Here is a 23,263-nt window from a genome sequence, read left to right on the forward strand (position 1 = left end):
ATCACCACATCTTTATGAAACACATGTTTGTGTGTGTGCCTCCTCATCTTAACTTTTGTGCTCTAAGGAAATACAGTTGTGATACAAGGGAAAAAATGAGCCATACTGGTCAGCACTTGACAAATTGATCAAGGCTTTTTTGAACATCTAATCACTGTTTCTTCTCCTGTTCTGGTCATAAGGAAAAGTAAGTATATCATTTTTCCTCCTCTAACCCTTTTCCTGGTTATTCCAAGTGAAATACATTTTGCTCTCTGAGCAAGGTAACCTAACTCCTTCTGTCCTGCACAAAAAAAGAGAAAATCCGACTGAATACAGTACTTTTCCATCATTTCATCACAATATAGCCAAGAGACAATCTAATTAAAGATGTCAGGAAGTCTTTTTCAGGGAAGACCTTAATCCCAGGATATGACCTAATACCCATGTCGAGAGTCAGCCAGTCTGTTCAGTGTAACAGTGTCCAAACTGGCAGTGCAATAAACACAAAGGCCGTAGTATGTATAACATAATTTCTGTATTTCAGGGGTGTTTTATGCCAACTTTGGTTATGGGTCCTGATTGGAATAGACTTATCTTAATAGCAATCACTCTATTTTATGGCAATCAAAGGACATTTTGTTTATGGGATTAGCTGACTTACAGAATTTAGGAGTCATTAGAAAAGAAGGAAAGAAATAGGGACCCAAAAATCTTAGAGGACTTCTTGGAGGGGTCAATTTTCTCAAAATACTTTTGCATGAATTAACAGTAACAAGCACTTCGGGGGAGTTTTCAAATTCATGTCCTCCTCCTAAGCAATCTCTTAAATGAGGAATTGAGCCAGGCTAGTTTGGGAAACTTCATTTCAACCTTTCTATAGCTTCCCTGGTCTAGACACAGAAGTCAATGATGAATTCCAGCATCTGGGGATATCTTGACTTTTTAAGACACAGTCTGGTAGTGAACGGTCACCTCATATGATGTCACCTAGATTTTATCTGTGCTAAGACAGAAGCATGATCTTGGGCAGCTATCACTGTTATTGTGAATTCATGCTGTATAGGAAAATGGTATCCGTGCCTAAGGAAACACTCAAGCATCATTTGAGAAAATGTAAAATGGCTTATAATGTGTCAATTTACAGATACCGAATCCAAATAACCACTCAGTAAATAATATTGATTCCATCCATGTACTTACTAATTTTGCTTGCAATTATAGAGAAATTATACTGTGGAGTGCTTTCTCTGTCCAGTAATTCATTAGTAGCAATGGTTCCTTCAGTTCCATCTATTGTAAAGTAGCTGTCTCCATCATTCTTCCGATCTATGAAGTACCTACATATGAAAAAAAGATGCAAATATAGGATGATTATTCATTTATCATACTGGGAGTCAGGTTGGCTTGACATAGTTCCTTATTTTTCTCCTTGCAGCCATTACCTGCTTTGCAATAAAGAAGAGTGTAAATGACAGTTTCTTTATTGCAAAGTCAGTATGCTCAAGGGGAAATGGGGAATAATGAAAGATTTAGTACTCCTGCTGTTCATATTATTTTAGGGCCTTGACACCATGAAAGCTCAGTAGAGGCTACAGAGTCCCACGCTGACCATGGCTTACCATACCTGAATGCAGATTAAAACTTCAGAAGTCATGAAAGACTCTTTAAAAGGAGTTGGGAGTTGAAGTGGGAGAATAGTGGCCTCTAGGATCATGAAAAAAAAAGAGAAATATAAATAAGAGCAGAAGCCCAAGGTTACTTTTATTGTACCAGAAAATAGATTCACATTTGAAAAAAACTAAAGCAGAAGAGTTTTTGCCAATAGTTGTATGATCTTGAGAAAATCCCTTGAATGCATTTTTTCTTATCCTCATAATGCCCATTCACTTTTTTACATCACCATGTATAACAACTTTGGGCAGCACTATGCAATATTTTGACAATGAAGTAACGATTGAATGAAACAATGGAAATTGGAGGAGGTGCATGTTGTTATCCAGTGGGTATTAGATTTATATTTAACAGATTTCTGTTTGAAACTTGGCTCTGTTATTCATCTGTGTGAATTTAGAAAATTACATAATCTCTTTGGGTCTTAGTTTCCTCAGCTATTAAATTATAGAGTTGTGACAAAAAAAGGTATCCTTTGCCACAGAAGGAACTGATCGAGTCTGATTACAGACTGAACCATACCATTCTTCACTTTAAGTTCTCCACGATTTTTTCTCTAATGTAAGCAATATGTGTCTTCTTTCACAACATAATGAACATGGAAATATGTACTGTATGATAGCACATGCACAATCTATATCATATTATCTGCCATCTTGGTGAAGGGGAAATGAGGAAGAAAACATGGATTGCAAACTGTCAGAAAACAACTACTAAAAATTGTTTAGACATATAATAAAAATTAAAAATTAAATTAAAAAATTATTGGGTTAGACTAGAGCATCTCTGTATTCCCATCTATCTTTAAAGGTCTGACCTTATGAATAATATTACAATGATAAAGCTAAAATAATTGGGTATTTTAAATAATGTATTAGGAGATTGAACTTTATAAATATTTTACCAGAAAATGATTTCCAAATCCCATAAGATTATGGATTAGAAACAAAAAAGCACTTTAGAGGCCAGCTACCAAGTCCAACCTCCACCTATGTTAAGGTGAATGGACTTATCCAAGATAACAGAGGTAGTTTTGGATTTGAACTCAGGTCTCCCTAAACCCAAAGCTCTTCCCTGTACAAAGAGAATTTCACACAGAAGAAAAACAACTGCTTGAACACATGGGTTGATGTAGACATGATTTGGGATGTATCCTCTAAATGGCCACTCCAGTGCAACTATCAATAATATGAAAATAGGTCTTGATCGATGACACACGTAAAAACCAGTGGAATTGTGCGTCGGCTATAGGAATGGAGGGTGAAGGGGAGAGTAAGAACATGAATTATGTAACCATAGAGAATTTTTCTAAAAAATAAAAATTAAAAAAAGAGAATTTCATCTTTGTCATTATTATATGCTGTGACTTCCGAGTAACAGCAGCTTTTTGACACCATTCTATGCCTATTTTGTAAAAAGTTATGAGAAAAAAAGTATTGATAATCCTACTGAGATTTTTATTTTGTTTTGTTTTGTTTTAAATTTAAGCATGTTAAAAAATCCAAGAACCCTAAATAATGCAAAGAAATTATTTCTCCCTTTGTGCATTTCCCACGCTTGATAAGGAAAGGATTTCCCCCCCAAACTGTTGCTTCCCAACAATTCTTTTCAATAAAGCATACAAAGCATATAACCAGCTGAAAGAGGGAAAACTGCTCCCCAGTTACCAGAGATTTGGATTTTCTAGGCAAGAGAGATTTTTCTGGACTTCTAAAAGCAGGAAAAGAGCCCATATCTGGGAGATAAAATGCTAAAAGAATTGCCCATCCTGGTTGCCAGCACCATATTAACCATGTTTCCTTTGGGCCTCAGTGCAACAGTTCCCACACAAAGTTTCTTCTCTTATTTGTAGGAGTGGGAAGAAGCCTTCCTCTTACAGATACTTGTGTTAAACATCCAGCTGTGGCATAGCTGACAACAATCTTTGACATAGATTCATACTCTCTGAACACAGGCAGGAATCTCTGTCCTTTCATTTGTTTCAACAAGATTATGTCATAGTAGACTATGATTTATTAAATAAAGTCTTCTTTTATATTCATGTACATATAAACTTTTTCCATTTTTCAAGGATTCATGGATTTATTGCTATAGATAGCTGCCATACTAATACAGATAATTAGTCTTGTTAAAAGTCTTTGTGAATTAATAGGGCAAAACAAAATTAAAATAAATAAAACAACTATTAGCCTGTAATCAATATAGTGACAAGTCCCTTTGAATTTAGCTAGGGTTGTCCTTGGCTAACAGATATATAATCATTCACTAGACCCCAAATCAAAGTCTACATTTGTAACTTGCTAGGACATGCGAAGGTTTACTGTTCACTGGCATAGGCTGCCACCTCTATGGCATGAGGAATTAACTAGGAATTTACTATTACGGGTCTACCTAGATTCTCATATTTTATGTTGTAAGCAGGTGGGTCATAGATTTACAATTAATAATTTCTATTTAAAATTAAAGCTTTTCCTAATCTGACCCCCTTTCTACTTTCTGGTCTTATTACACATTATTTACTTTTGGTATATGTTTCATTCATGTTATTCAAATATATTACTCACATGTGACCCTCTATCAGTTATCCCTCTGCCTCTACAGGGACTCTCTCCCTGCCTCTGCATGGCTACAATATACTTCTTCCTCATCACACATCTAGGATTTCTTACTTCCTTTTTAAAACTTACCTTGGATTCTACTTTCTTATGAGGTCTGTTTTTATCAAGAAGAGAGAAACAAAATTGAAGAGTAGGAATTCTTAGACTAAGAGTTTAGGGAATTTAAGAGCTAAGTTCAATTCTGCCACATTTATGCTCTAAGCCTCATACAATGTCACTTTTCTTTGATTTTCAGTTCTCTTATCTATAATGAGATAATGGGATCATGATATCCCTTTGACCCCTAATATTCTCTGATTTTATTCCCAACTTTGTACAGAGAACAAGTACCAAGTTTTCCTCTGGAGGTTACAAGTTTATTTTCCAGACTAAGAATAGACAATTATAATTATGTTGATACTTCAGGGAGAGCAAAATAACAGAGAAAAAAACTAAGATCAATTTACCTAATTAATATTATTGTAAAAATGTTTAATAAAATACTGGCAGGAAGACTACAGCAATATGCCACATAGATCATACATTATGAACAGGTGGGATTCATACCAGGAATGAAGGGCTCACTCAATATTAGAAAAACTGTAAGCATAATTGATCATATTAATAACAAAAACATATGATTACATTAATAGATTCAGAAAAAGCTTTTGAAAGATACCTATTTCTATTAAAAGCGCTTAAGGGGCAGCTGGATGGCTCAGTGGATTGAGAGCCAGGCCTAGAGATGGGAGGTCCTGGGTTCAAATCTAGCCTCAGACTAGCCTAGCTGTGTAACCCTAGGCAAGTCACTTAACCCCCATTGCCTAGCCCTTACCACTCTTCTGCCTTGGAGCCAATACACAGTATTGACTCCAAGATGGAAGGTAAGGGTTTGGGGAAAAAAAGCATTTGAAAGCAGAGGAATAAATGGAGCTTTTTCTTAAAATAATGAGTTATATCTAAATAAAATGAAGCTCAAACATCTGTAAGGGGTGGGGGATAAGCTAGGAGCCTTCTCAGTAAAATCAAAAGTTAAACACAAATGTCCATTATCCGCTTTAGTATTCATTTTATATTAGAAAAGTTGACAAAGGCAATGAGGAAATAAGGAATAGGCAATGAAGAAACAAAACTGTCACTCTTTGTAGAAGATACGATGATATGCTTAGAGAACATGAAAGAATCATCTAAAAATCTAGTTGATTCAATTAACAGGTTTAACAGAGTTTCAGGATATAAATAGACTCAAATATATCATCAGCATTCCTATATATTACAAACAAAACTTAGTGGGAAAAGACAGAAAAAAATTTCCATTTAAAATAGTTGCAAATAGCATAAAATACTTGGGACTCTCCCTGCCAAGACAAACGCAAGAAGTATATGAGAATAATTATCAACTATAAAGTATGTTTTAACTGATATAGTTTTAGTGGCTTCATATATGTAAGAGTTAGAACTGCCATGGGGAAGCTGGGTGAACACTTCCACCTAGGTGAATCACTTACCACCGACTGTCTGACCCTAACTGCATTTGTGCCCTGCAACCTATATTTAATATTGTTTCTAAGACAAAAGGTAAAGATTAAAAAAAAAGAATTTTCAAATAGAACCTGTGCTTTAATGAATCAAATAATCAACATACAAGAATTTAAATATAGTTAGGTACTTGCTATATACTGTGCAATATGCTGAGGATATTAAAAAAAAAAAAACATGCCCTCAATGTACTTACATTCTGTAAGGGGAGAGAAATATGCAAATATATAGATAGAAAATCCTTTTAGGAGAAGAGGAGGGGAAGGCTCTACTATCCAAGAGTCCTCATTTGGAAGATGACATTTGATAATAGTTAAGAGAAATTGTAAGAGTTCATTGTAAGGAAAGAGTTTACTCAAGGCATTAGGGATAGCCAGTGAATGCCAAGAAGATCAGAGAAAATATGTTGTAAATGAAGAATAATAAGAACAGTCTGGCTGGACTATAAAAATGATTTGAACATTTAATTTAATTAAAGTGGTATTTAATGTTGGGTTCTCATTATAATTGATCGTGGTTTTATGTCAATGGAGATTTCTAATATCCTGGATCATAGTGTTTTTGTTTTCATCGTGCAATCATTCTTCTCTAGAATCATGGTAACTTTTTATTTGTTTACCAATCTGCCCCTTTAAAATAAGAACAAAAGGCAAAATTTTGCCCCATTTTGTAGGTGAATAATTATGAAATTAATTAATAAGGATTCACTTCAGTTAGCAACAACAGTGGGATATCATAAGACTAAAATGTAATGTAAGTAAAGCATCATATAAATGTCATGTTAGTATTATAATTGCATGCATGAATTTTTTTAAAACTAGAATTAATTCTCAGCTTTTTAGTGAAAAGCATTACATTCTTAGTTATAATTTGTTTTTCCCTCCAAAACTACGTTCTTTGTAAATCATATCACTTTAAGTAATGAAAATGAATGATTAATAGATTGATTGCAGCACAGAACATCTTATTTATTTCAGATAATATTAATGCATTTAATAATAGGTCATTCTTAGTTCCTAATGGCAATAGCAATGTTACATTTGGCATGACTGAAACAGGTAAATGGTGGTTAGATTTAGATGGTATTCAAATGATTATGGCTAGAGAAGAAATAGCTCAACTACTTACTGATTGTATGCATATTTTATCAAAAGGTTAAAGAACATGGAAAAATAAATTTACTGTCTTCAACTTAACTTTATTGTCAAATGTTCTCCCTACATGTTTTAAACCCTTTTAATCCTTATCTCAAAATGCAAAAAAATGTCAATTTAGATATTTTTGGTTGATTAATATGAGTACCAGGCAACTCATAAGAACAATGTCATCCCTTTTTGGTGAGTTCACTGATGGGAACTGTTTTTCCAATAGGAAGGAGGGAATGAGGAAGGTGAGACTAGAGAGATACCAAGATGGGAAAGGAAAGAAGAGGAAAGGATGCTGGAAGTGAAGCTAAGGGCCAGTGTCAGAACCCAGTCAAATTCCAAGAGAAGAATGCTGCTACTTCAGGCTGAAAATCATTCATGACCAATTGTAGCCTATCCCACTAATCTTTAAGGGTTATATACCTGGAGAGAATTTTGTTATTTCTCTATTCCACTCCTAGAAACATTCCTTTCCCCTGTCTCATTTCTTTTTGGAGAACTGAGAGTTTCTTCTTTTTAAAACTTGTTTAATTGCTGTCTGTACTTCTATAATGGGTTTTGTCTCAACAAGTTTATGAACTGATTTTCATTTAATTTTGAATATTAGCTATAAAAGACTAGACCCCCAAGTTGGGGAAGAACAGAAGGGAACCTATGGCCATTAAGTTTATATCGAAGTACTTCCACCTCATCTATAGTATACATTCCTATCTCCACTGTATCCTATCAGAGTATGTGGGTACTTGAGTAGTACTGGGGCTTAAATAGGATCCAGGAAAGGAGGAGATGAGAGAACTACTGTTGAAGTTTCCATATTCTCAGGCCAGAGAACTTTATGATATAAAGAAACATCTCAAGCTAGGGAGTGAAGAGATCTATGTCAACCATGTATTTTACTAATTTTTAGGTTTTCTAAGCACAATTTCTCTCTCATATATTTTCCTTTATATCTGTATGATAATCTAGCAGTGCCTCAAGTATTTAGGAAATGCTTAAAATTTTAGATAAAACATAGACCCAGAGAAAACTGAAGGGCTCAGCTACTCTAGGGAGAAGGAGCTACATGGAACTCTATGGGAGTACTACATTAATATTTAAGGCTATTGTGTTGTTGACATAAGGTCATTACAGCATATTTCTAGTGTGTCGTCAAAGTATAACAAATATAACACTAATAGATTCTGATCTTCAAATAATTCTCTGGGGAAAAAAGCACTGGTTTCATAAGTCTGTAGAATTATTCAATTCAATATGTTACAGTTATGATAAAGATATTGTAGTCCTTCAAAAAATCAACTAAAATTTTAGTGATAGATTCAAATTTTGGGGAAGGATCACACTTTTATGTTTTAATTTTAATTTTTTTATTTTTTTTAGGATCACACTTTTAAATATTTCTATCTCTATGTTTTTTTGTCACAAATGAGTGATGACATCAACCCTGTGGTAGTTCTGTTCAGGATTCCTTTTTTTAGGCTATTATTGTTTTCTGTGCAGAAAAAAACTGACCTCATATACATACCTACCATTTTTACAAACCAACTGGGGATAGTTGTAGTCACAATTTTGGTTTTCATCGTTCTTGAGTGCCATAGCATATTACTATGATTGGATAATATCTAAAATAAAGTGAACTTGGAGGTTCATGAAAACAAGATCACCTAACCTCATTCATCCTTGCTGAAAGAAAACAATATATTTTTTTGCCTTATTCAAACATAAACCTCCTAAGAATCCAGGAGGAAAAGGAGTCAAAATGTTTTAGACACAGGAAAGCATTTTTATTCATCCTAACGAGCTTAATTCTTTACCTCCAACAGATGGAATAAAGAGTTTTCTTTAGAAAGAAATCCTAGTTACATCTACACTTAAGGCATTCTCCAAGGGTAAAAGATAAGGGAAGGCTATCCTTCCCTGATCTTAAACCTTATAACATATAAATACAGATAACATAGAAAACACCTTAAACATATAATCTTTGCTTCTTGATTTGTACTGGACATATTCTCTACTAATGTCTTCCAATGAGTCCTCATTTTGGAATAAGAGACTGGGTCGTTAGTGTGTATGCTCAGAGAAACAAGTTTTGCCAGATTTTACCATTCTGAAAAGGCTTTGAGTAAGATCTCTATGATGGACTGACTATATATATCATTCAAGACTCAAACTACCTAAGTTTCATGACACTCATCACCATATTGATTTCTAAATGCTGATTTATTTTTAAGAGAGGGGCATTATGTGGAGAGGGATTACATGAGAAAAATCATGAAAGTCATCGACTATAGCATGGAGAGTTTATAATCCATGCCAGTGGGAAGAGAACCCAGTGATATGAAATGGATTTTTAATTCATGGGCCTCTTAGACTATTTGGCTTCTTTACAAATCAACTGCTTTGTCCTATTGGAGGTTTTTCCTCATCCCTCTAGTTGTCACTTCCATACAAGATATTCTAGAACTCATAGGGCAGTTTTAAGCTATTTAAAACATCCTGTATTTTATATTTATTTATATGTATATATGTTGTTTCCCTTCAAAAGTAGGTAAACTCTTTGAGAATTGAAGCTCTTTCTTTCTTGGCTATTGTCTAGCATAGTGTCTAACACACAGTAGGCACTTAACAAATTTTGTTTAATGGATAGATTGATTAATTTTTATAAATATGCATATATTAATATTTCATGTGCCAGTTTTAAGTATATTAATGAAAGATATATGACACAAGCTAAGTTTTTTTTTTAATTTTAAACCCTTAACTTCTGTGTATTGACTTATAGGTGGAAGAGTGGTAAGGGTAGGCAATTGGGGTCAAGTGACTTGCCCAGGGTCACACAGCTGGGAAGTGTCTGAGGCCGGATCTGAACCTAGGACCTCCTGTCTCTAGGCATGGCTCTCAATCCACTGAGCTACCCCGCTGCCCCACAAGCTAAGTTTTAAAGAAAGTGCGCATTTGTATGTTTATGTGTCTGTATGTTGTAGTATGAGGATTTTTCCTGGCACTCTCAACAAATATGGTCAAAATTTAACCATATATTTTGTCTCTTCATTGAAAATTGCTTTGGAATCTTTAGCCTTCACAAATACTAGGGGCCTTAAGTTTCACATCTGTGAATTTGTAATCAGACTTCAAAAAAAAAAAAAAAGAAAAGCAACTTGGGCAAAATCACTCTCCTGAGAGTCTTAAACTCTGTGTAACAGTTGGAAAGAAAGGTAGACTAGGGCAATTTCTCTGGATATTTACATATTCAGATACTTTCCAACAGGCTCTAAATCCCTTATAGTTCTCATACATTTTCTTTTGATTTATCCCCAAAATATGAACATTACTCTGATCTAGCAACATTATCCTAATTTCATCTTATTCAAATATCACATTCCGCTGACAGCTCACACACTAATTCCGTTTTCCCTGCACATTTTCAAAAGCTTCTAAGTGCATGTCGTATATATTTTAAAGGTAATTAAACATGGTTTTCAGCAGCATGCAATTATGACCTTCCCCATCTCAATCTGGTACTGTGACGCATGTATAGGATATTATGGGATAAAAGTAAGCATGCTGCTATCTTTAATGTGTGCTTTTTTAGATGCTTTGTTCTATAGCACTCTGCCTACTAAAATGTTCTGACTTTCATATTTTTAATCTCTATGTTCAACAATGAGCATATTAATTTTGGGGTTTCATGTATATTTTTCTAGAATAGTCTGACAAGAAAGATAGTTAATAAAAAAGAAAGAGAAGCAACTAAATAATACTTTGTCATTCAAAAAAGTGAATGTCATTTATATTTTGTATCTTATATACAAAGAAAAAAGTTGTGTTAGCAGTGAATTCCTCCATGATCGTGCTAAGAAGAAGATTTGGGGTTCTTGAACTTTATACTAACGGTGTGCAACCTTTGAAAAACACTTCTGAGCTAGAAAGACTGTCTAACAATACTACTTTTGAAAGAGAGAGAGACAGAGAGAGACAGAGAGAGACAGAGAGAGACAGAGAGACAGGGAGAAACACAGAGAGAGAGACAAAAGAGAGAAGAGAAAAGAGAGAGAAGAGAGAGAGAAAGAGGGAGTAGAGAGAGAGGGAGGGAGAGAGTGTGTGTGTGGGGAGAGAGAGAGAGGAGATGAGAGAGAGAGAAAGAGGGGGGGTAGAGATAGAAAGAGAGAGTGAGTTATTTAGGTATAATGTATTCTTGATGAACCCATGCTGATTCAGTGATTTCCTTTCTCTAAATGTTCTACCATTCATATAATAATAGAATATATATATATATATATGTATGTGTGTGTGTTTTGTTTTTCCAGGAATAAAAGTAATATTTACCAGTCTATAATCTACAGATTCTGTTAGTTGCACTTTTTTTCAAGATTGGAGCATTTTCTCTTCTCCAGGACTCTCCTTCATGATCCTTCAAAGAGAATGAATTTCAAACATAATATCATAAGATAAAGATTTTTGTTGTTTCTTTCAGGCTGATTGTTTGAACTCATCAAGGAGAACTAAGTTCTCCTTTATTACTTGAATCTTTACTTATCTTGGGATTTAATTTCCTACACAAATAGAGTTTTTTGTACTATCTTTTATAATTAAAAGATCATTATCCTCAGCAAAGAAAACTGATACAAATGAATAGTTATGTCTTCACTGTGTCATATTATCATCATCCCATCCAAATGGCCTTCTTTCCTTTGTTTTTTATTCTCCTCTTACTCATAACATAGTTGATATGCTCTGACCAGCTGTTTCATGATGAAATTTCCCTAATCCTAAAATAGTTTTCTCCCCTTATGAAAACTGATATAACCCAGCTTCTTTAATGCACTTCCCTTGTCTAGGGATATAAAAGGTCACAATCTCTGTAGGCAGGACCTCTCATATTTGGTGAGTATCCTTAATCATGGCAGCGACTATCCCCTGAGGAGTGCCTGATGCTCCAGATGGACAGCTGCATTCAGAGAAGCTAAATGCCACCATTATCTTATTTGCATATTCTTGCACTGTTAAGGAAACTAAATCTCTTATTTTGTAACATGGTCCTTGATTTTAAGTGCTTCATTTTATCCCAACATCAAAACCAAATGGATACTGGTACAAGGAGAGCCTCAGTGTCAACATAGATTCTGACAGATGTTTCATGTGAGATATTTTATTACCTCTCAGCCACTTTACTACAGGCAAGCCTGACACAGAATAAAGAATTGTGGACTGGGACTGAAGTATCCATGCAGAAGCCTTGATGTTTCTGGAGCTTCCCCTGATCATCAGCATCTTGCATCAGTACAAAAATAAGTCTGAAACTATGCCAGAGGTGTCGTCATTTGTGCCTTTGACTTTCTTGGTGCTGCTCTGGTTCATCATTACCACTATTTTAAGAGGTGCACTGGGAACTACAAAGAGGTGTCATCAACAGTCATTTGGAGCAGACTGTAAAACTTTGAAATTTAGCATTTCTGAAGGAAGAAAGAAAATCTTAGGACCTCTGGACTTTCTATTCATTCACATCTTTGGTTTTTGTTGTTTATTTTTTTCTTTTCCCCCTTTTATGCTATCTTATTATTACCCTTAAAGGAAGACTGCTTAGTTATTTAAAAGGCAGAAGGTCCTTTAGATCATTAGGACCTTATCAGAAAGAGGTGGTCTATGGTAGAGCCTCCAGTTCACTGCTACAGTTTCTTTGACTCTGAAACAAGCTGTTTTCTCCATGAAACCTGATTGGCTACAGCTTCCCTGGCACAGCATTCTGGCCTAGGAGAATAAAATGTCACAATCTTGAATGATAGTCTTAGACTTTCAGATTTGCTTTTTTTATCTAAGAGCACAAGAGTTGCTCTACTTTAATGACTATTTAACCAGATGCATTTACAGATGAAGAAAAGGGAGTCCCTGTCCAGAAAAAGTAAGTGCCACTGGATTTTAGCATATCCTTGCTCTGTTAGGGCAAAGTAAACCTCTTTTGTTAAATGTTCAGTGATTTGCAAGTGTCTCATTTTGTTCAGCAATCAGACCTGAACCAGTGTTGGCTTTAGTGCTCTGCCTAAGACAGTTTACAAAGCCCTTGTCCTTTGTAGTCTTTAATATTCATTGCCAGTTTAGCTCAATCTGAACTTTATTACTCTTAACACAATTCTTGCTGTACTGAGGCATTCTTTTATAGTTACTGTATGTAATACACCCTTGTTTCTGTCTTCTTAACAGGTGTAAGAGCCCTCACCTAAGGTAAGCACTGGCAGTTCCCTTTAAAGCTTATCTCTGATATTTTGACACCAAATACATGTAGACAGACATTACTTCTTATTGGCAGAGAGACCTCTGAGTGGGTATATATGGGAGATATGGCTTTAGGAAATCTTAGACTTGAAATAGTTCACTGCCACACACAAATCAACAGGCGTATGGGAAAAAGCTATAATCCTCAGAGCTTGATTCATAGTACCTGTATCCCCAGAGACTGCTAAGTAAGAGTGGGTATATCAAACGAGATTATACTTTACTTGAATAAAAATAAAATCACCTTGCTCTCGAGTCAGCCTCCTACTGCACACATTGTATTGTCTAAAATTATCCCTATGACTTCCTCAATTACTGTTTTACTACTTTCTTTCTTAAAATATATTTACTCGCTATCCATGGTTGTCTCTTGCATAATAAGCATTTGGAGTGAGAGATCTAAGTGGGCTGAAAATAAGCTAATTTCTTCCTTACAACCTGTAGGGATCAGAGAAAGAGGTTTTTATCTTGAACAACCTAAAAGGGCATTTGGTCCCTAGAATGAAAATATCAGATATAATTCTAGCCTAATACTCCTATTAAATGTAGGCTAGTAAAATAGTGAATGTGTTAATGTCCAGAAAAAGCTAGATTGTATTATAAACATCTTAAAATCAACATATCCAACATGCCTATTCCTATCATAACTTTTGTAAGGGCTTTTTTAAAGAAACCAGTTTTCTTAATTACCTAAAACCAAATTTATTGCCTTTATGTCATCCTTACCTCTCTCCTCTTAAGTATTCAGCAAACAAGTTATAGCCAAAACTTGATGTATCTGTTCACTTCCACAACATCTCTGGAATCCATAACCTTCTCAACATTTGTACCATCATCCCTTATCTAAACTATCAAAATAGATTCTTAATTTACTCCTCATTTTCATTCACTCCTCTCTAATCCTCCCACACAGAAGCCAAATAATGTTCTTAAAGTATTAACGACATTATTCTCCTGCTCAAACATATCCGATGGTTTCCTACAGACTCTAGACTGGGGGAAAAAAGTAAAGTTTCTTCTGCCTGAATTTTACGGCACTCCAGCAAATGGTTCTACTACCTCTCTTTTCCAGAAATATTTCCATGAACTTTCTCAATACCCTCTTATATAACATGCATGATCTTAAGTGGGGTGAACTACCTCATAGAATTCCACAGAGCCTTCCAGATCATGCATGTTACACTCTAAATTCAAACTATACTAGAATAGAAACTGTTGCTTCTACTTGTATGACTTCTCCCGATACTGGTTTTCACATAAGCAATCACCAATTTCAGGAATCCACTTTTTCTTCATTTTTGTCTCAGAATTGTTGCCTTCCTACAAGTCAAAATTTAGTCACTGCCTCATCTCCAGGTCCTTTCTTGATTGTCTCCTCCTTCCCTCCTGAAATTACCTTGCTTTCAACTATATACATGTTGTATCCTCCCAGGGGTAGGGAGTGCTTTACTATTGTCTTTTATTCCCAGTGGCCGACATAGTGGCACATATATGTGTGCATGTATACATATATATACACACACATATGTATACACACATGTATATATAGTATTTAAACATAATTCTTTAATTAAAATGGAATATTCTCAATCTAAGACAAAAAGTTCATTTTTACTCAAGTTTTTTGTATTTGTCTTTTTCTCTTCCTTTTGGCAAATGATATCATTATGATAAAACAAAAAATTTACCAGCTGCCTCTCTGTTTTTATAAGACTAACACCACTTGTCCTGCCCTACACCCCAGTACTAAGATATCAACTTTTTATTAGGCATTTTGAACTGGTTGTTCCAGAGCAATCTTGAATTAGAACATGTCCAAAATAGAATTCATTATATTCTTCCCCCAATCCACTTTTTTTTCCTCAAATGTATCTATTCCTGTCAAGAGTACCATCCTTCTATTCACTTAAAATTTCAAACTTGTCATCATGCTTTATTCCTCATTCTATTTCATTCCATATTTCCAATCAATCACGATATCTCAAAAACATTAGAGATCCTTCTCTTCCAGATGGCTGTGTATCCACAGCTCCAAATTATCCATATGAGGAGTAGTTCCTTATCAGCTATTGCCAACTCTGTTACATTTAAGTCAATTCCCAGTCTACCACAAATCCCCACAACCTAGAAAGGTACCTGGCACAAAACATGTGCTTAATGAGTGTTTTTTTAAATAAAGAAAGTTCTTTGTATAGTCACAGAGTAGATTTAATTCTGCAAGATAACCCAGAAGAACATCAAAATATTCTTCCAAATATCTCCTTTTTTTCTTAATGAGAAGACCTGAACTTCGATACATCCACAAGTTATATGTTATAGGAAAACACAGAAGCATTGTAACTCTGAAAATTATTGAAAAATTTGTCTTCTCCTCTCCCCATCTGTGGAAATAGTGATTGTATTTTCTGTTATTCTTGCTGTTAGCACTTGCTCCCAATTCATGTGTCTAGCTTCTATGGTTAGCTGTTGGTTAGCCACATCTGCTCCCTTTGCTGGATGGTAGCCTATAGAAATGACCCATGTATTTGGCATGGAATCTGAAGAGATTGGGCTCTTACATTCAGTGATTCTCTGTGGGCTGTATTGAGCCATTCAAGGGGGTACCAGAGAAGGGAACTCCATGTGATTAGTTAAAACATCAAAGTGATAATCATAGGTTCATAGATCCAGTTGTTAGGAACCTTAGGAGATCTCCAGTTTAATTTCTTTCTTTAAGAGAAGAAGAAAATGAATGCCTGATAGGTAACTTAACCAAGGACTCTCATGCAGTAATTGGCAGTATCATGATTTGAATCTAGATTCTCTAAATCCACAACCCTTTATATAGCATTATACTGCCTCCACAATGGTTGTGGACAGGTAGGCTAACAGCAAAATAAAATTTGCTATTGTTGTTCAGTTGCGTCCAACCCTTCATGATCCCATGGATCACAGCATATCAGCACTGTCCCTGGAGTTTTCCTGGCAAACATACTGCAGTCATTTGCTATTCCCTTCTCCTGTGGATTAAGACAACCAGTTTAAGTAACATGCCCAGGGTCACAAAGCTAGTAACTGTCTGAGACAGTATTCGAATTCAGACCTTCCTGGCTCTAGACAGCCTTCTATCCACTGAACCATCTAGCTGAAGCCCTAAAAATAAAATTACCTTGCTTTATATAAATATTGTCCTGGGCTTTGTAAGCCAATGAAAAAGAAGCCCCGATAAAAAATGCTCTACTAAAAATGTCAAATAGATCTTCTTATGACTTCTAATAATGTAGCAGTTTGAGTCAAAAGCAAATTCATTCTTTCCTCATTCTCTTAAAAGGTTACCATTGTAGCATCCTTACTGCTAGACAGGAGGAAAAAGGCACAAAGGCCATATTAGCCACCACTTTCATTTTCCTACATTATTTATAGTAGTATTTTACTTCAATAGGCTTCTTTTCCTCCTTTATTTCATCATTGTTTCTATATGAGGAAACAGGGCAAGGAAAATAGATAATAGAGAATTTCATTCTTTTTTATAGAATAGGAAGGAATCTTGGTATTTATTCAATGTAATCCGATCATATAAGAGAGAAAGAACTGGATGTGTGGAGAGATTAAATGACTTCCCCAAGATGAGTTTTCTTTTTATTCTAAGTGCATGGTTTTGCTTATTTGGAAAGCCAAAATAGGTCATTGGGTAGCATGTGGACATTAAGCAGTTGCTTGATTTATTACTATATGCTTTCAAGGAGTACATCTACACCAACTTCTGGACAAAAGGATGATTTATGTATGTGATTTACTAAAGTACAAGAACAACATTAATGCTGCAAAATGAGATGGAACATCCCAAATTTCAAGGAATCCAAGTGAAACCTGACCATAATAATGACTATTAATTAACTTGAAAATGTCTATTAATAAATTTTCTTGATTAAAAGGGTGGTTCTTAGTTTAATAGCTCATTATTCAAGAAGGGACAATATTGTTAGATAAAGAAATTACTTACTTTGTTGAACATTGTAATTCTGAATGTTTTATGTGTACCAATTAAAAAAAGATAAACATGGATTATGATTCATTTTCATAATTTTTACTTAAATCTCTTTTTAATAATATAGACAATGTAACCATTTTTAAAGTTTATAAACTTGAAAGGATCAAGGTTGAAATTAGAAGGGAAAGGCTTAGGTTGGAAAAATCTTTCAGCAAGATTCTCTGAGAGAAAAAAAAAGGTTCTCTGAGAGAGAAAAAAGATCGAATGCAACACCCACAGAGATAGAGAGACAGAGAATTGCTTTAAATGCATGAGAACTATTCTTTAATATATAAGTGCTCAAAGGATGTGACTTAAAAGTCCTCGAAGAAAGAAATCAAAACTTCTAAGAGCCACGATAAAAAAATCCCATGTATACCAAATAATTGGCAATTAATGATTTCAAATTCAAATCAATAATACTAGATATATGATAATAAAAAGAACTCAGAGTTTTTACCTCACAATGATCAGATTGGGACAGATACCAAAAAAGGAAAATGACAGTTGTTGGAAGGGCTATAGGAAAGCAGATACATTGACTGACTGTTAGGTGGGCTGTGAATTACCCCAACCATTCTGGAAAGTGGTTTGTATTTACATTCCACAAACCATTAAACTATAAATATAATTTGACACAGGGATACCTCCATTAAGGCCTTTTCTTCAAAGATGTCAATGAAATGGGGCAGGGGAAGAACTATTTGTAGACAAATATTTACAGCTGCACTTTTGTTACTGTTGTAGCAAAGAACTGGAAACAAGAAGTGCCCATCATTTGGGGAAAGCCTAAATGTCCAGAAGAGTCCAAGCACTCCACATATTTACCATACTGAGTTCTCTTTCTGCCCCACGTGTTTATTCTTCAATGGAAAAACCCTCCTTATTAGTAAAAATGGATTCTTAATTGCCTTAAAGTATGCTTTGGAGGTAAAAAAAAAAGGTATAACCTGAAATTCCTCCTCTTTTTCAAAAGAATTAAATGAAAGGGTATATTATAATGCAAAGGTTCCTGGTTCTTTCTTTAATAAATTAGAGAAGGAAAAAAATGAATGAAAATGTGTAAATTACTTTGTAAAACATTCAAAATGGATATAGTTATTGAGCTAGCTAAGAAGACAGTAAGACTCCCCACCATAATTGAAAATACTCATATAAGAATATAACCTTTAATAAATCAGTTATAGTGGGGATTTCCTTCAGATTTGGACTGAACTAGACAGCCTTTAACATCCTAATTCTCCTTCCATAGATACCACCAGCAACATGACTAAATTATCCCATTTAAATGGGCTAAATGGAGACTTTTTGCTACTACTCTAGGAAAAGCACTGATTTTGGAATCTCAGGACCTGTGGTCAAATTACGTAAGCTAGTCACTTGGCTTCCTTTTTCTTTACCTCTATATCTCCATCAACAAAAAGAGTGAGTTGGATTAGATGATCTCTAATGTCGCTCTGAATACTAAAGTATATGTAGTAATAATTTATTAGAGGAATTATTGTGATATTAAAAAATGTAAAATGAAACTTTATGGCAGATAAATGAGATAATATTCATAATGAGGTGATATCTCATTTAGCATTTAGCACAGTGTCTGGCACATAGCAGATGTCATATAAATGCTTATTCCTTTCCCCATAATAAAAACCAGCGTTTCACAGCAAGCTTATGTGATAAGTATAACAGGCATTATTATCCACATTTTACAAATGTAGAAACTGAGTCAAAAAAGTAATACGTGTTAAAGGAAGATATTAAAACCAGGTTTTCTTGACTGCAAATCTAGCACTCAATTCCACCATATCACATTAATTACATGGAACACTACTTCTGCCTTCAAAGTGATTCTACAATATATAATAGAGATATGGAGTGGCATTTTAGACCCACAATTTCATTGGAGAAGAACTTTATCTACCAAGGCAGCCTGGCATTTTCCCTGTAATTTATAACCTGAGGAAGTAGCTTAGAGTACTGTGAGGTTAGTAGCGCAATCAGTATTTGTCACAGGCAAGAGTCTGATAATAGTAATAATAATAACAATATTTCAAAAGATATGTTTTTAATAAATGTAGTTATTCTTTCTGTCAATATGAGTCATGACTTCTTTATGCATTAGTAGACATTTCTTCCAAATTCATTTCTATATAACTTGTTTTCTAAGGGTGGTTCTTAGCTGTGCTGATCCTTTGACAACATTCAATCAATAAACATTTATCAAGTGGCTATTCTGCACCAAGCAGTTGCTAAGTATACAAAGAAAGCTACTCTAAAAGAGCTCAAAGTCTAATGGGAAAGATGACATGCAAAAAGATATATTTAGATATACAAGTCATATGCAGGTCAATACCTTATGATTTCCTAATTTGATAACACCTTCCAGAGCTCAGCTTCTACTAGAAAAAAATTTTTAATCCAAAATCAGCTCCATCCTATAATAAATCATCATGGTAGAATATGAATAGGATGGGGAAAAAACCAAGAGCCCAATAACTTCTTTTATTCCTTTACTATTAATTGCTTACAATAATTGTATTAAGCATAATATTTTCTGATTTTTAGAAAGCATTTAATATGCCATTTGGTCCTGACAATTCATGTCTTGTAGGTGGTATAAATATGGAATGATGATAATGGGGGATGCACTAGTTACCATATTGGGGACCTCTAAGAATAACAATGTACCTTCACTGTTTTATAAATATAAAATCAAAGAAAAGCTATTTGCTATATATAACATCGGATGGGAAAATGATGTAATATCATCATGCCTTTTCCCCTCCTTTGGATGTTTCCAAATGGAAAAGAGAAATAAAAAGAGAAGTATGTAGAAGAGCAGAAACTGAGGGAAAACATAGGTCAAAAACCATACAATTTGGAGCAGCTAGGCAGCTCATTTGCACTTGATTTCAAATCTTGTCTCAGATCTTCCAAGCTGGTGACCCTAGGCAAGTCATTTAAACCCAATTTCTGAATCTTTGCCACTCTTCTGTTGTAGAGAAAAGGGTGTTTTGTTTTTCAAATCATAGAGGTCAGGTCTGGGATTTGATTTCTCCTGAATTCTCCAGGATAGAAAATTATCTGACCAAATCTGCACTAGTGTAGTCCAACCTTATTTACATGTGATAGCGTTGGAAATATAAAGTATGAGAATATTAAAAATGTTGACAAACACTCCTACAGCTTCATAAAAAATTAAAATTTGCTGAGCTATTGCCACAAATATCCAATGTGGAAGGCTAATAGGATTTAGCAACCTTTTAAATCTGAGCTCCACCAGTGGAACTAAGCAATGTTTCTTAGTTGTGATTACCACTCAATATATCTAATGAAAAGGCAGAAAGGGAAACAAAAAAGAAAGAGATGAGAAAATTGATGTGAAAGGCTTGAAGAGAAAGAGGAAATATAAATAAACTGATGGTTATAAAGACATAAGAATAGATAGTCTACCCCACCAGCAAACTCCTTAGCAACCACTCAGAGGCAATAGATTGCCTTACTCAGGTTCACAACTTGTCTATCATTAACCTGACACATATTTAAGGAAGAAACCACTACTATTTCTAAAAAAAACCAACCAAATATTTTTAAAAACCCTCACTTTACATACAAGGTTTTTGATATGAGTTCTTTTGCCTGAAAACAAAAGAGAGAAAAGAGAGTACATGACCAATGCTAGTCCCACTGAGTTGCTTCAACACTATCTTTTACTCTTAGAAAAGAAAGGTTAAGCTTCCTGTTGATACAAAGCCTGCTCTATCTTTTGATATTTCCCTCAAAGGTGTTAATTAGTTCCATCTGGATCTGTGGTTTTAGTTGTGTTGGCGCCTGTCCATTAGAAAACAGGGTATATCCATCAATTCATTTCACATAAGCTTTTTGATGCCTGTCAGGTGCTAGCTACCTCTGAGCCTCAAAGATATAAAAGAATGAGCTTGTTGTAGGTGGATAACTATGAAATTCATTTCTTCTTTATATCTGGTAACAAATCCATGCTTACCCATTTCCTTTCTTCTTTGGATTATTTCCATATTCTCTCCACCTCTAATCTGAAGGTCTTTCTATGTTGGCATTCCTCTCTACTTTATCTTTAGCATCTCTCTTTTGTTTGAGTGTTTTGAGTATAGGTGCAAAAATGCATAACAAAGGTAACCATATCCAAGTTCCTCCCTATTCTTACTACAATTTCATCACTCCAAAGAAAATATTGGAAGGGCCCAGTGAAGAAGGAGAGGAACAATATTTCATTAGGCAGATTTGACCAAGTCATTCTTGCTATGGCAATGACATCAGTTGATAAGCAAATGATATCGATTGTTCTGATTTCTTCACTAAGATTTTTTTTTGTTAGAAAATATTGATTTCTCTCTTTCTGAATCTAGCTCATAATCTAATGGGTCATTCAGAAACATAGTAACCCAGTCAACACAAAAATCCCTTAGGCACATCCTATCAATGATTTGAACTAATGTCTTAAAATCAATGTTCCCTACTCCCTCTCTTCTCTCCTCTCTCTCTCTCTCTCTCTCTCTCTCTCTCTCTCTCTCTATATATATATATATATATATATATATATATATGTGTGTGTGTGTGTGTGTGTGTATATATATACATATATATACACATATATATGTATAAATTTCATTAATATTTGTGAGGGGAAATGGTGATGGAATTACTGTGAGAAAAATCATTTGAATCCTACATGCTACTCTACAACAGGAATAATAATATCTGTACTATTTACTTACAGAGTTGTGAGGAATGTGCTTTGGAAACCCTAATATGCTTTTAGCACTAAAAATAATCTCTTATCTTCCATCTTAAAAGAGATCACATTTATTGGTTCCAAGTTAGAAGAGTGGTAAGGGCTGTTGCAATGGGGTTAAGTTAGTTGCCCAGGGTCACACACCTGGGAAGTTTCTGAGACCATATTTGAACCCTATCTATTCCTGACTCTCAATCTGCTGAACCACCTAGCTTCCCCCTCACTTTTATTATTAAACTCACATTTATGTGAGTTATTACTATCAATACTAACAGCAGATTATATTCATATAGTGATTGAGAAAGGAATATATCTTAGCTATATATCATTCCTACACTATCTGTAGCTTCTTGATAATAAGTTATTTCTCTGATTTATATTTTAATAGGGAGACACCTCATTTTATATATTAAATACTTTTCTTCACTAAATTGCTATACTGATGTTTCAACATGATGTAGAAATGGTCATGGATTCCTGAAGGCTATGCCACTAGAAAATATACTCCTCCAGGGCTTAGTGTGCTGGAAAGACATTGAAAATGTACTTGGTGGCAGACCAGCATGAGTAAATTTGGAAAGATTAATCATTAGTTTGGCCTTATGATGATTCATTTTTTCTGTCATACCAATTCTCATAGACAACATTTTAAAATTTAGTGGAATTTCTCTGTCCATGGAAGAAAGATCTACATGGATGAAACGAAAGATTCTTGAAGTATTAGTTAGGAAGTATGGATGCTTTAATTTTAAGGTCTTCCACTATTTTTACCTCTCTGTATTTCTTATTTTACTTCCCCTTCTCACTGACCACTTTGCCTGTCCTGTTTTTTTTAAATTCTCTTGAATTCCATATTCATTGGGCCTCTTTCTATTTCCCCAAAATGACCCTGAACATGCTCATCAAGTTCAAGAATAAGTGAGGTCAAATGTGCAGCTACTGGTACTGGTGCATCCATGGAATTAAACTTGAATGAACAGAAGCCATGAGATTGAATCACTTTACTTACTGCATTTATTTGGCTTTCTTAAATACAATCATCCAGAGGTTTTTAAATGTCAGAAGTATATCAGCAAAGAGTAGCCATGTTACTTTAAGAGATAATTTCAAGAGCAGGGACCAAGCGGGTGTTCTCTAGGAATTAACAGTCGAAATCCTAGACTTAGTATTGTGCTGACCAGTGGCTCATTTGCTCTTATCCATTTTGCCCTATCAACTGAAATCTCAGAAGGACTGTACTTGTATTTTTGTAAGGAGTTTCATTTTGATGAATAAATGAATG

General features: G+C 34.6%; 1 protein-coding gene across 2 annotated transcripts in view; it reads right to left on the reverse strand.

The window, feature by feature from the left end:
• CDH12 (cadherin 12) overlaps positions 1 to 23,263 on the reverse strand; it is a 382,411-nt gene that overhangs the window by 40,170 nt on the left and 318,978 nt on the right. For both annotated transcript variants that reach the window (XM_044657897.1, XM_044657896.1), the window contains one exon: positions 1,183 to 1,319. In XM_044657897.1, coding sequence (XP_044513832.1) covers positions 1,183 to 1,319 — 137 coding nt within the window. The remainder of the gene's footprint in view (positions 1 to 1,182; positions 1,320 to 23,263) is intronic.

This window comes from Gracilinanus agilis, chromosome 1 (genome assembly GCF_016433145.1).
Source record: "Gracilinanus agilis isolate LMUSP501 chromosome 1, AgileGrace, whole genome shotgun sequence".
NCBI classification, from domain to species: domain Eukaryota; kingdom Metazoa; phylum Chordata; class Mammalia; order Didelphimorphia; family Didelphidae; genus Gracilinanus; species Gracilinanus agilis.